The sequence below is a fragment of the Primulina tabacum genome, chromosome 15, assembly GCF_025594145.1.
Source record: "Primulina tabacum isolate GXHZ01 chromosome 15, ASM2559414v2, whole genome shotgun sequence".
NCBI lineage: Eukaryota > Viridiplantae > Streptophyta > Magnoliopsida > Lamiales > Gesneriaceae > Primulina > Primulina tabacum.
The window spans coordinates 25,198,150-25,211,796 of NC_134564.1; the positions used below are offsets into that span (position 1 = coordinate 25,198,150).

A 13,647-nucleotide genomic window follows, 5' to 3' on the forward strand; every position below is an offset into this window, starting at 1 on the left:
ACCGAATTAATTTTCATAATTGATGAAAACCGAATCGTTTTAAAATCGACCGAATTAATCTATTAGCTTTAAAAAAATTGTGATTTAACTTTAATTATATATGAAATTTTTCTCAAACATTACCGTCTATATAAAAACATAAAAACATAAAATCACACACATCACAAATATATAAGTTTTGTTGAACACAATTAATACATATTATATCGATTTTTAAATTAAAAATTAAAATATAGATAAAAATTGAAAAATAATAAAAATTTATTAAATAATAATATTTATTATATCGGTTAATTCGGTTAACAGATTTCAAAATTTTGAAAACTGTAACCGAACCGAATTAATCGATATAACCGAATTTTTTTAATTTGGAAATCTAATTTCCGAAATAACCGAACCAAATTTCTAAATTGGCTCGGTTCATTCGGTTAATTCGGTTTAACCGAAATCTTGCTCACCCCTAAGTTGTCTTTGCCGTGGCGGTGCATCACGGCTACACCGAAGGTCCGTCGCCCCTAAGTGTGCCGTTTCTACCTCCACCCTTCCGTTCCCGACACAACCATCTCTGCACACACCGCCGCTGCAATCCTCGATGGTGACGTTGGCTTTTAAATTTGTTTTTTCAAGCTTTTGTAAATTTTATGACGTTGAATTGCTAAAAGTTTAGATTTTATTGGCCTTTCAGGTTTATGATTTTTCCAGAAAATTAAGTTTCTGGTGAAAGAATGGTTACTACAAATTTGGTAAACCAATTTTCTAAATTTTATGGTTTCCAAGGTTTCTCTTCTACATTCTTTTTCGAAATCAGTTAAACTGATTCCTATCCTATTTGCAGGGAAATCTACCATCCGGGCTACAAATTACTCATAAAATTCTACTACTCAAGTATGCATAGAAATTTTAGTTTTAAGTTAAGAGTATCGATTTAATCATTTTTCGCAATACATCGTTCAGTTTTTTCCCCTCAAATTCTCCATGTAAGTTTCACAATTTTGTATATTATTCTCTCCGAGAAATAAACCTAATATCGTTCTGAGTTAGAGTCGTGCATTTGGATTATAAGCATTTTATGGAAATTGTGGTATATTCTTATCACGATGATGTGAAAGGGGACGGAGAACGAGTCTCGACTCGACGATTTTCGATTTTTCCCAGAGGCAAATTAGCCATGAAACACATGAGGTGAAAGCTTGAGCAGGAGTGGAATGTAATATTTGATTTTGTGAATAGGGAATTTGTTATTGGTTTTCAATTTCACATCTTTTTCCTCGCAGAATCGAAGACTATCCAAATTTAGTCTTGCTTCGTTCTTTGTCCGAAATATCTTAATTACGTTTCACTTTTCAATTTTTTAAATCTTTGGTGTCTTGGAATTGGTAATTATTATCATTGATGATAGTATGATCACCGATATTTATTTATTACTATTAAAGAAATTTCAAGAATCTAGCATGCAACATGAAATTTGTGGTTCATAATCTATGTACAATAGCTTTTGGCATTTTTATATTTAAATTTTTTTTTAAAAAAAAATTAATCAATTTGTAGTGTCATGCTTCTTGCTTTATGGTGAATATCTGCTTTAAATATTTCGAATTTACTTGCATCTTTAGAAATGAGTTCTGATATTATTTTTTCATAGGTAATTTTATCTAACCTCATTGTGTATTCCTTTCTAAAATAACATATCATATCCAAATAATCATATTTTATTTATCACATCAATCAAACATCAAAACCTGTAAATTTTGAATTTGCAATGTCTTGCACCAAATTCCATATTCACACACGCATGTTTAGAACAAACATCATTCAACTCAATATCACATATATATCTTTTTTTTTAAATGTTTATCTAGTATTTGGGGTATTAGTGTGTGTTATATTAACAATCCAACATTAGCAAAGGATAGATCTCCGACGCGTCTCCTCAGCGAATCGTCGTTTTTAGCTCTTCTACGAGTCTCATTTGATTGTGATTGCAAACCTCAAATAATATCTACTGGCAGCTATCATCCACTTTACAAGGAGCAATGGAAGTGATCATAAGTTCCAGTAAATACAAGGAGCAATGGAAGTGATTAGGTTCCAGTAAATATAGACTTAACGAAAGGGAAACTTTTTAGCATATGCCAATTCCAGAAATCGATTTATACACAGAGTTCATACAGAGAATATCCAGCATCCAAAGAGACATCACTTCTATATTTGACAAATCGATCTTTTCCTTTTGAGTCCCTACCCTACAGTATTGCAACATATAATATGATCAAAGTATTGAAGCTGAGATTAAACCTGCATCGAGCAACTTCATGGAGATCATGGTTCATTGATCGGCATTGATTCCAAAGATACGCACTTTGTGCATATGTGGGAACTTGGCAACAACTAGAACAAACACTGCAAGTGTATTGAAGAAGATCATAGGATACTGATAGTCCGTTGTGTGCGAAGCTATCAAGTACCTGCCAAAAGAAACGAGGATAAGCATAGAGCAATAATTAGGCGAGCCAATGGATGCATCAACATACAGAACCCACTGATAATAAACAATGTTCCTTAGTAAAGTACATTCATTTTCAACAAATTAAAAACCACAATAAAGTTAAGAGTTAAATATGTAGTGTGCAGACAGAATTAAACGCACAATAGTACTAACGAGATGAATGACAAGATTACATTGTGCGGTAAAAAATGGTGGTATACCAAGGGGGAAATGACAAAACACATATTTCTATAACAAAAATATTTCACTATTTAATAAAATTGTGAGTCTTCAATACACCAAATTTTACCTTTCAAGACTCACATGTAAAAGTAATGTCAACTACACTATTTTGGTATTATTATTGTAACAACCCCGAGATGTTGCATTGTCATGTTCCATCATAAAGTATTAACTGGAAGATTGTGAAAAGCATATATGACTAACACATTGCCTTCTGCATATTTCACACCAAGGTTAAGCTAACTAAATACAATTAACAATAACAATAGCAATAACATTCTAAAGAAGCTGAAGATCAAGTTCACATCCTTCCATAACCAGATTGTGAACCATAATGCACTATGTATCATTTTTAAACTAAAAAAAATGAAAAGAAAAAGACAATTGAAAGTTCATGATAAGCAAGCTTAATTTAACATATATACCGATTTTTATAAATTACTTTTTAGTCCAGTTAGTAAAAAAATTCAATGACCGTAGAATGCATCAGTAAACCATATCTGTTGCAACTTTGCAGGATGGACATAAGAACAAGGCATTAAATGACAAGATATCTTTTAGGTGAAGACAATGAAAAAAGGACTGATCTGTATGAAGTAAATAGAGAAACTGCAGAAGGGGGAGAGTCTTAAGTTCGTAGGTAAATCGTATGAAAATTGTTGTTTTCCAGTTGAGAAAGGAAGATGTCATGGCCTCAGCCCACATATAAGCCCAGATCCACACCACAAAGATATTGTCTACAAGGCACACGCATGGAAGATTCAAGAAGGCAGGCGAGAAGTATTAGAGCCAAGGAGTCTAGCTTTTGTTACGTTTGAATTACAGGACTGGTTTTATCTTTGATTAGGCTTTATCTTGAGGATTGGTTTATTAAGGATCGGTCTTATCTTGTTTTGTTTTATCGAGTCCAGCTAGAATAGGGAGTCTATTTATTCCATGTATAAATAAGGAATATTGGTGATTAATAAAGTAGCTTGATAATTTTTCGTAACCAAAGTTTATAGGTTCGTGGGGTTCTCTTCCAACGAGCACAAACACAACACACGACAGGCAAACAAGGAAGACACTCAAACACCAAGAAATCACTTATCTTAAAGATCGATCGATCTCTATGCCCATAACACGATCCTTCTCACGGAGTCATAACAGAAGATCCCCAACCCATTCTTCTAGCATACAGATACGTCCTTTGTCTTGCTAAATGGACATCTTTTCTCCTCAGAGTGTCGACAAATAATTAATTTGTATACATCCCAAACTAGCAGTTTTCCTTTCGAATACACTATTGCTTAAACATAATTGTTGATAAATCCAGAGGAAATCACGACTAAAATCTATTTATCTAACTATAAAACATTAAAATAAAAGTAATGACACAATAAGAAAGATGCATCAAAAGACGTACACAAAATCAACTGACTTCTTACCAGAAAAATTTGCTAATGAACCAATAACAGAATAATGCACAATCAAACAAAATAAGGCTCAGGAACAAACCAAGTAAATGATAATGCAAATATGGAAAGATTTGAATTTCCCGAACGCATCCCCCCTTGGGCAGTTTCTATGTAGGCTAAGAAAATATTGTTTTCCGATATTGATAAGGTAAGTGGACATTAAACTAGATAAAATATTATTCCTCATACGACATTCATATAGATGAGGTTCACAAGCATATCATGAATTGCAGCATACGCTGCAAAATCATTTCCTAAAAAACAGTGGGGAACACTAATTCTGAACACACTATTTTTTGGCTTAAAGTGACTCAATCTGGAATGTACCACACACAAAATTTTTACTCTAATGAGACATGTTTTCTCCTGAGAAATATCATGAATTATCACGTTGAGAAGGGAAAGGGGACAATGAATGGGTTCAACCCTTGCAATGGAAAGGTAGAACCTCCCTTCTTTATCAATGTGAAAGGGAAGGGAAAGCAGGAATCAAATTTCCAACATTTAATATTTTCAACTCTCAACCTTTCCACCAACACCTATGTAATGGACTAGTGGAGATATTGGAAATTTTTCGTTAGAGGAGATTGCTTCACCGTCCCTTTCCCATCTTTCTTATCCTTCCTTTTTAATCTGACATAAATAAAGTTGTGAAACCTTCTTCAACCCCTACACTGTCAAATCTCAGTCCAACATCCAGTCCTCCCAAAAAAAGCAGACTCCCAGGCCCAAAAGGGTCAAACACAGATGATATAGGCATCAAAATTGATGCCAAAGAAGAAATGGGACATTGACCTTGTTGTAGGTTTGATTTGGGTGAACTGACACAGAGCCAGAGTAATTGCAGAAGATATCACTCCATTAGGAAAACATAATATTGTTATTTACAACTATACACAATTAATAGAATTGACTGTAGACTTACAATACTACAGGGACAACTGTTAAAAACTTCCTATTGCGGGTCAGCTGCTTGCCATTATCAATTTGCTCCCACCAAGTCAATCTATTGTAGATACCCTGATCATCAGAAAACGGAGTTCCCTTCTTCCAGTGAAAGAAGTGATATGTGACCTGACAGATCAGACAGTTTATCCAATTAAACAAATCAAATATATTAAATGCATATAAGAATAGAGAAGCCCTCAGAATTAAAATAAATATTTTTCGAGTATAGTCTATATACGAGCATTCATTCCTTCATTATCCCATACAAAGAATAAAGTATTTCCTCCATAAAATGGCATAAACCATGACTCATACTTGCAAATAATTCCCTTAACCCCTCCAACAGCATCATTGGGAATCTGAGTATTGAGTGTTTTTCCTCTCTCCATGGACAAACCAAACTTTTTGCGAGATGTAATTCTAAAAGCTAATACGTATTATTAGAATAAAAATATATAACGTCCAACATTGAAAAGAAGTCAACTCATCTTTAAATTTAAACAATGAATATTAGTTAAATTCCATGAAACATTTGACCCCAAAAACCCACCCATGTATTAAGCCATAGAGAAATTATATCTCAATTCTCACATATTTAATCACATAACAAAACCACCAGGCTCAGAAAAATGCACCAAAAATCGCCCATATAAAGCTAGATGTTATCCAAGATCCATCTTGCAATATGCAAGGAGCTGAAATGTTATGCTCCTGCTTACTGGACGACCCAAAATTGTAAAAATAAATAAATAAATAAAACCAACCAATATCTTTTATGAGGTTAGTTTTGAAACCACGTGTGTACTAATATTTTGGCTAAGAAACATTTAAAAAGAATCTGCAACTTGAAACTCCATTTACAGCCCAGATGAATTCTCACGCCCTTATTTCATTTTCAAGAAATTTGAGTCCATTCAAGTTGAATGCCCAAGAGACCAGTCAATTTAATTATAAATAACAAACTTCCACAATCGAGTCATGCAATGGTAAATTCAAGGGGAAAACAGGCAAATTTCTTCACACCGTTAAAAGAATTTCATTTGGCACACTAGTGGCATCAAAACATTATGAAAATGGATAATCCTAAACCGAATCATATCAAAAGAATTTCACTCATCAAGTTCTACTCCATATCAGCTTGCCCACCAAATAAATCGTCATGATGCAAAACCATTACAGAAGACCCAATGATCAAATATAAATATCAGCAGATAGAAAAGGATACAATCACAAAAAGATCGTGACCAAACTTTCTCACAGACAAAAAATCAGTAAAACCCTACGAAATCCATACATTTCCTCAAACACTACAACCAAATCAACACGCATCTCCTACCTAACGCAACCGATCGATCGCGTGGAATGTAGAATACAAATGTATAAACAGCCACAGATGAATTTACACAAAAACACCCTAATATCGAAACACGTACGACGAAATGGGAAAGATTAACAATTGTCCACGCCATTCCCGGAGAACATCCGAAAACGGAGAGCACGACAAGCCATGAGAAGAATAATATGAGGATGTAGGTGGTCCATACGCCAGGGTACGTAAACCACTCTGTATTCCGATTCAAATCCGTCGGCGGCACCGCCTGCACATATAAATTCGCCATCATGGATAGGATTCGTCCTCGATTTCCACAAACAATAACAAGTAACTTCGAATTTCAATGCGGATATGATCAAAGTGTTTGGAGTTGGGTTCTAAAACTGGAATGCAAATGAGAAAATTGGAATTGAACTTGCGGATGGACAGGGGAATGGGTCAATCTGGGATGGAACGGGGTTTTTAAATTGAAATTTTCATCTTTATTTTCAGCCATTCTATAATAAAGACTAAAAAGTATACTGTTACAAGAATTATTTATAATTGTACGAATAAATTAAATTATTGTAAATATCTCACGAATCTTTATTTGTGGACGAGTCAACCGTACTGATATTCATAATAAAAAGTAATACTCTTAAAATAAAAATTAATATTTTTTCATGTATGACCTAAATAAGATATCTGTCTTACAAAATACAACCCGTGAGACCGTCTCACACAAGTTTTTATCATATCTTGATTGTTAATTGATGAAGCCAAGAGTATTTTACGATTATATTATCTTTTGGTATGATCCATTTTTTTCAATTACAGTTGTACCATCTCTCTTTATTCTCTCTAAAAAAAATACCCCAATTTATAAAGAAAAAACATCCATTTTTATCTACATATACACAAGAATCGACTCCACCCCACCGCGGACTCCTTCAATTTCCGAACACCATCGACGCAGTTGTCCTCTTATTCATATTTTTTCGGGAAAAACTCATCATGCACTTCGCACCGGCAAAAAAAAAAAACCACGTCGTGCCACTCTTCAGCTACAACGACCACGACTGCTTCCATGTGAGAACAATTGCCATGTTGATATTTACTTTTTTTATTTGCAACTTCTAAATTTTTTGCTATATGACTTTATAATTGATTCGAGAATTGAGTTTTGAACATTCTTCTATATATATGCCCTGCACTTAAAGGTTTTTTTTTTTTTTTTTTTGTGCGGTAGTATACAATTTGATGAAATCGATACTATCATCTGTGATGTAACATCACGTTTCATTGATAAAATCATGTGGATGTTCATTCATACCGATGAGTGCTCATTGGATGAGGCACTAAACAAATTTCTTTCAGGGCTTTCCAAGTGGTTATCAGTTATCAAGTGGATTTATTTGCGGTTATAGTTGAACACCATTAGTCTTTTGATCCGAAATAACGTGGAGGCTCTATATATTACCACTGCACTTTGATTCATTTATCGACTCCATGAGGGTCAATAGATGACGAGGTTGGATGTAGTTTCGACATATATAGGAGTCGATGCATTGTAGTCGTGGATTCACCGCTCACCTATGGGTGTGAATATTCTATGTGATCTTATGAGTTAATAGTGCAAGAAATCTCTAGACAAAGTAAGACATGTGCTTATGGAAAGGTGTTTCCTTAGTTGCACATATGATGCTACTATGGTTACTCAAAGATACATAACATCATTATCGAAATCATTTGCAACTCTCGATTTATCAATTGTTGCATATTCGATTGGGAAATATGTTTTGAAAGGATCGTGTTATATGCTAATCATAAACTACTGTTCTTGCAGGCACTATCGGTTGTATCTAGGGATTATAGGTCGATTATACTACAATCTTACCATGATCCGATGATGCAATCAGAATCGAGTTCTGACATTTTTGATCAAGGGGTTTATGAAAAGAATGTGGGAAATTAGGATAATCCCGATATGGACAAACATTGTCCTGAATCACATAAAGTTGTGAATCCACAGCTAACTCTATCCATCAACCATTCATGGTCATACAAGTATTAAATTTTATGTTTCCGTTGAGATATTTAAATTCAAATAGTTGAATTTGGTGATTAATTTTGATCGGAATCAAACATTTTGTTTATGAAAGAGTTTATAAGTGTATTTAATATTTTGAAGTTAGTTTGACTGTTAATTTAGCAAGGAGAGTGCAACTATCTAATTTAATGAAGGAGTTCCAAAATAGACAAGTGCAAAAAATGAGTAAGTTTTCATTTTTCATTATAATAACAAGATTTGTACCCTCGTCATATTGGTATTATCTGATCCTTGATCGAGATTATGATTGAGTCACAAGTATTTAATTAGTAAATTTAGATTATGTTAAATAAATATTAATTGACTTTTTTTTACTACTATGTATAATTTTCATGGAATATTTACAAGGATCTAGAATTAATTAATAGTTATTTAATTATGTCATGTATTGTCAAAAGTTGAAAATACTAGATGAGATCATGACTCAACCATAGCTTATTTGATTAATAAGATTGGAGATCCTAATATAACTCTAACTGATAGGATTTCTAGTTAGACAGTAAAACTTTATGGGGATTTTGACAAGTTGAAACTCCCAAGTAAGAGTCCCATTAGGATTCTAATTTAAGAGTCCTAACATTATTCTAACTTAATTCGTGTAAATTATAAATAAGACAATACATGTCAAATTTACATTCTAGACATTTTCTCTCTCCTCAAAATATTCTAAATTCGGCCACTCCTCTTGCTGCACTATTCTTGACCTTGACACTACCAGACATCCTACAATGTGCCGCAGTTGTTCCTCCAGAGTCATATTGTATACCAGTGATTGATATCTGTTGGAACATTTCATGATTTGCAATCTTAATTTTGATGATAACAAAACTTGTTATTTTGTCTCTAATTATTTACCTAAGTGCGCAGGAGGCTGGAACTGATCAGGCTTTGAACTGATCAGTTATCGAGCCAAAACTGAAGCTATCGAGATGCAAACTAAAAGCGCCAACTGATCGCCCAAATTGAATCAGTACAACGGAAGTATCAAGAGCAGTTCAACTGATTGTCAAGTTGACAGGTGGTTCAGCAGTAGACCTTCAGAAGCCCGGCCAGCTGATGTAGTGTTCAACTGATGAAAAGCCCAACTAACCAGTTCAACTGATCAGTGAAATCAGTTCCACTGACGAGTCAACTGATTTCACCTCACCAGATCAAACCAGTTAAACTGATCAGTTGAAAGCATCAGTTCGGAATTAATCAGTTTGCAGAACAAGACAAGCTTATCAAAGGTGAAATCCAGCTGCGCGCATTAAGGAAAAGTTATTGTACAATCAAGGTAAAATAATGGACGTTGCAGCAACACTTAAAGACAAAAAATTCCAGCATAGATGTCGGAAAAGTCGAGACACGAATCTCAAAGAATGCATTCAAGCTGCAACGAACACAATTATTGAGTCTCACTGTACGATCAGTTTCCCACCTATAAATAGAATATCAGTGAAGACCAATATAGAACAAGAGTGTGGAAAAACAATAGAAAAGGCACGCTTATTGCATATCGGCTTTGAAGAAGCAATCAGCCCAGAGGGAACACTTCAACGTGTTACCAGCTTAGTTTTAGAAGCATATTTCCCTCAGTGTGTGAGAATAGCTTTCATGTTTTTTTTTCAGATATCAGTTCTCTCTCTCACACACACACACACACACACACCACCACTCAAATATCGTCCTGCACAAATACGTAAAACTTGTGTATCTAGTCTTTGACACACAGACGTTAAACAAGTGTTGGCCGGAAGGTGATGTCTTCAGTATAGACTAGGAGTTCAATTAGGCAGTAGGTAAGTCCTAAACTGGGTGAGTTTGTACAAAGAGTTGTATAAATCGAAGTTTTCTAGTGGATTCTAACCGAGGTGGTAGAAGGGATGACGTAGGAGCAGTTGAAGTCTCTGAACATCCATAAACATATCTTGTGTATTTAACTGTTTAACTGTGTTTTAAACTGATTTGATCATATTAGCTGATATCAGTTCAGTTAAGTTCATAGTCTGTAGAAGCTACAACTGATTCTCCGTATTTCAGTCGATCAGTTTACACAAGTAATTGGTTTTTAAAATCTCTCAGTTTTTCTCAACGAAGAATTACTTCGAGTGTTTTTCGCTTGATTTTATATCAAACTCGATTTAATTCATAGGTGTAAACATTCTTAGAACACGAGCTATTGCAGCTCTTGGAGAATATTATATTTAAAGCACCTCAAGGTGCCCAGCACACGATCCTTCAATTTCCAAAGCAAGTTTGTCTAGATTTCTAATGCAATCTAGGCAAGGGACAAATTTTTTATGGACCTAATTCAAATGATTCAAAAAGACATTTAATCTAGTCGATTTTTCATAGAGATTACCAAGAAGGACTATCTCCGCAAATCCCAAATTAGTTTTGTGTCAATTGTTTAAAAGCAAAGGTAAACAACTATAAACATCATATACGTGGATTTGAATAATACTGCTTCCAAGAAATTTATATTGTCAAAACAAAAATTTCTTTCAAAATTTAAAACATCTTATGGTTCTTGAGTGCGAGAAAACGATACTCCTAGAGTGGTATCAGAGCTAGGTTTCTATACCATATGATTCCTTATTGTTTTATTTTTGAATTGTGTTGAATTAATTGTTTCAAACCGCTTAAAAAATTCTAGAAAATTGCAGTACCCCTGTAAAATCAAATTTTCGAAAAGAAAAAAAATTATTTTGCGCTGTTGCTCGTAACAGTTCCGAGTAGTGCAAGTGGCAACGGTTTTTCAAAAAATTTGTGTTTTTGGGTTGCTAGCGTACAGTCCTACCTGAGAAGGGCAATCCGTACGCAGGGCATAGACGGGCTGCCCTAGATGGTCTCGGGCAGTTATGTTCTTTGGACTTGAAAAATTCTTTGCCCAAGTAAGATTTTTATATTTTTCCAAAATTATGGACAAAATTGATATTCTACTAAAAATTGTTCAATTTTACCCAGAAAAATTAATCTTGATAAAATAATGGAATTTTCTTATAAAATAAATAATTAAAATATAATTTTATTATTTATGGTAAAAAATATTTTACAAAATTTTTAATTATTAATAAATTTATTGGATAAATAAATAAAAGTGTATATTTAAATAATGTATTTTTAATAATATGGCATTTAGTCACGAATTTACAAGATGTATGATTTAATGATAATATATGATATTAAGTTGATAATATATGATATTATAAGTTATATAATATGTGATATTATATGGTAAAAGGATGATTGAGATCCATGATCAACTTGTTAGATATATGTTAGGATATTTTATATTGTTGATATTTTTAATTATTTGATAATTATTAAATTGGCCATATTTGTAGCTCGTTCTCATTCTTTAAATTTAATCTCAATGTGACATGAAAATTTAATGTAAATATTAAATTTCATGGAATATAAAGATTTGAAGATGCTAGGCCTAAACCATAAAGATTTTGAATATTAAAGATATGTAAAATATTGGAAACTTATGTAATATTGTATTTGCATCCCTGCATTTACCCAAGTTTTGTACTCGAATCTGTGTATGACTCACAAATCAAATAACTATTGGCTGTTGACCATCATTTATTATTTAAAATACATATGATATATTATAAATAATCAATATATGTGTTATTCTTATTATAATAACAAGAGTTGTATCTGTCGTTCTCGGCACATGAAGAGAAACGATGTCATATTATTGGGTCATAATCAAAAGTGAGCAAATTACGTGGGGGTGGGGGTTGTAATTGATTGGGATTGGTCTCTACCTTTTATAAATTATGATTGACCTGGTATAATTTTGAATTAAAATTTTGAAACTGGTCTTTGCTTACTCAATAAGAAAATACAATTTCCTGTTTTTATCAGATGGTGGTGAAAATTTCAAAATAGTGGGAGGTAATTCATAAAACAAAATTCCACATTTTATGTCTTATTATAAAATATTATAAAATAGCCTGTAATGTCTATTGTGTTTCTCATTTCACTGTATTTACGATGTCGCGGAATCCTTTATCTGTTATAATCGATCAAAACAAGCTAACCGGACCAAACATTCATGACTGTCTAAGGAATTTAAAAATTATTTGAAACTAAAAGAAAATAACATATGTGCTTACTAAGAATCCTCCAAAAGAGGCATCCGTCAATGCCCTTGATAAGAAATTGGCTAAACTTAACAAATGACTGGACCATGACTTGCAAGCTAAGAGTTATATAATAGCTTCTACTTCAAACGAGCTGCAGAGGCAATGTGGGGAGGCTGCAAATGCTGCTGATATTTACAGACACCTGCAAGAGTTGTATGGTATAGAGATATGTACCTTGAGGTACATTGCCGTAGAGGATCTCATGAATACATTATGCGAGATGGGCCTCAGTCAATGAGAATGATGTTAAAATGATCGAGCTCATTGAAAAGCTAATCGGCTTGGACATGGTCGCCCACAACTAGTTTTTCACATACATAGTGTTACTGTCACTATCATCCACGTTTGGTGGGTTTGTGTTGAACTTTAATATGAACAATCAAGAGGCTAGCCTTGAAGATCTAGTCAATATTCTTACCACATATGAAGCCACCATTAAAAAGAAAAAGCTTGTTTTCATAGTGGGCTCCTTGTCTGGGACAAATATGTTTGAATATCGTTTTCTCGCACCCAAGACGCAGCGGAAGTTTAAAAATTTTGTTCTTGGGCATCGTGTGTCTAAAAACATTCATAGGGCGTTTAGAATTATACTTTTGCGTTCTTAATGCTTGGAATCCAAATTATTCCAGTGTTTAAGCGGAGATAGCTCTTCTTGTAAATTCATACGAACAGGTCTTCAAATTTGATCGCCTAATTAGGTCCACGATTAAAAACTTTGTTCCTCGCTTGGATTGCACTAGAAATCACAAACGATTTGTGCTTTGAGATTATAGCCTTCGAATTTCCAAAATCCGGAGACGGTGCAACAACGGCAACCGGCGGTGGAAGAACAAGGAAGGCTGAAAAATATTTCTTCACCAAGTCTTGTGATGGCCGAGAGTTTATTTCCAAAGTGGGAAGGTTTTTGTAAATTTTTGTGCTTATTGATTCTTAATCAATCATTAACAAAT

The 13,647-nt window shown here is 33.7% G+C and overlaps 1 protein-coding gene and 1 long non-coding RNA gene across 2 annotated transcripts; one reads left to right on the top strand and one right to left on the bottom strand.

Annotated features, from left to right (window-relative positions):
- The first annotated feature begins 471 nt into the window (after nucleotides 1–471).
- On the top strand, nucleotides 472–1,394 carry LOC142527312 (uncharacterized). Its single transcript, XR_012815443.1, has 3 exons — nucleotides 472–595; nucleotides 686–743; nucleotides 836–1,394. It is a non-coding gene; the product is annotated as an uncharacterized LOC142527312 (long non-coding RNA).
- Nucleotides 1,395–2,103: 709 nt separating this feature from the next.
- On the bottom strand, nucleotides 2,104–6,945 carry LOC142527311 (uncharacterized). The gene is made up of 3 exons (XM_075632075.1): nucleotides 6,567–6,945; nucleotides 5,111–5,259; nucleotides 2,104–2,465 (listed from the first exon to the last, which is right to left on the bottom strand). Exons 1-3 carry the CDS (start codon nucleotides 6,753–6,755, stop codon nucleotides 2,327–2,329), a joined length of 477 nt encoding a protein of 158 aa, XP_075488190.1. The 5' UTR covers nucleotides 6,756–6,945; the 3' UTR covers nucleotides 2,104–2,326.
- Between the last annotated feature and the right edge of the window lie 6,702 nt (nucleotides 6,946–13,647).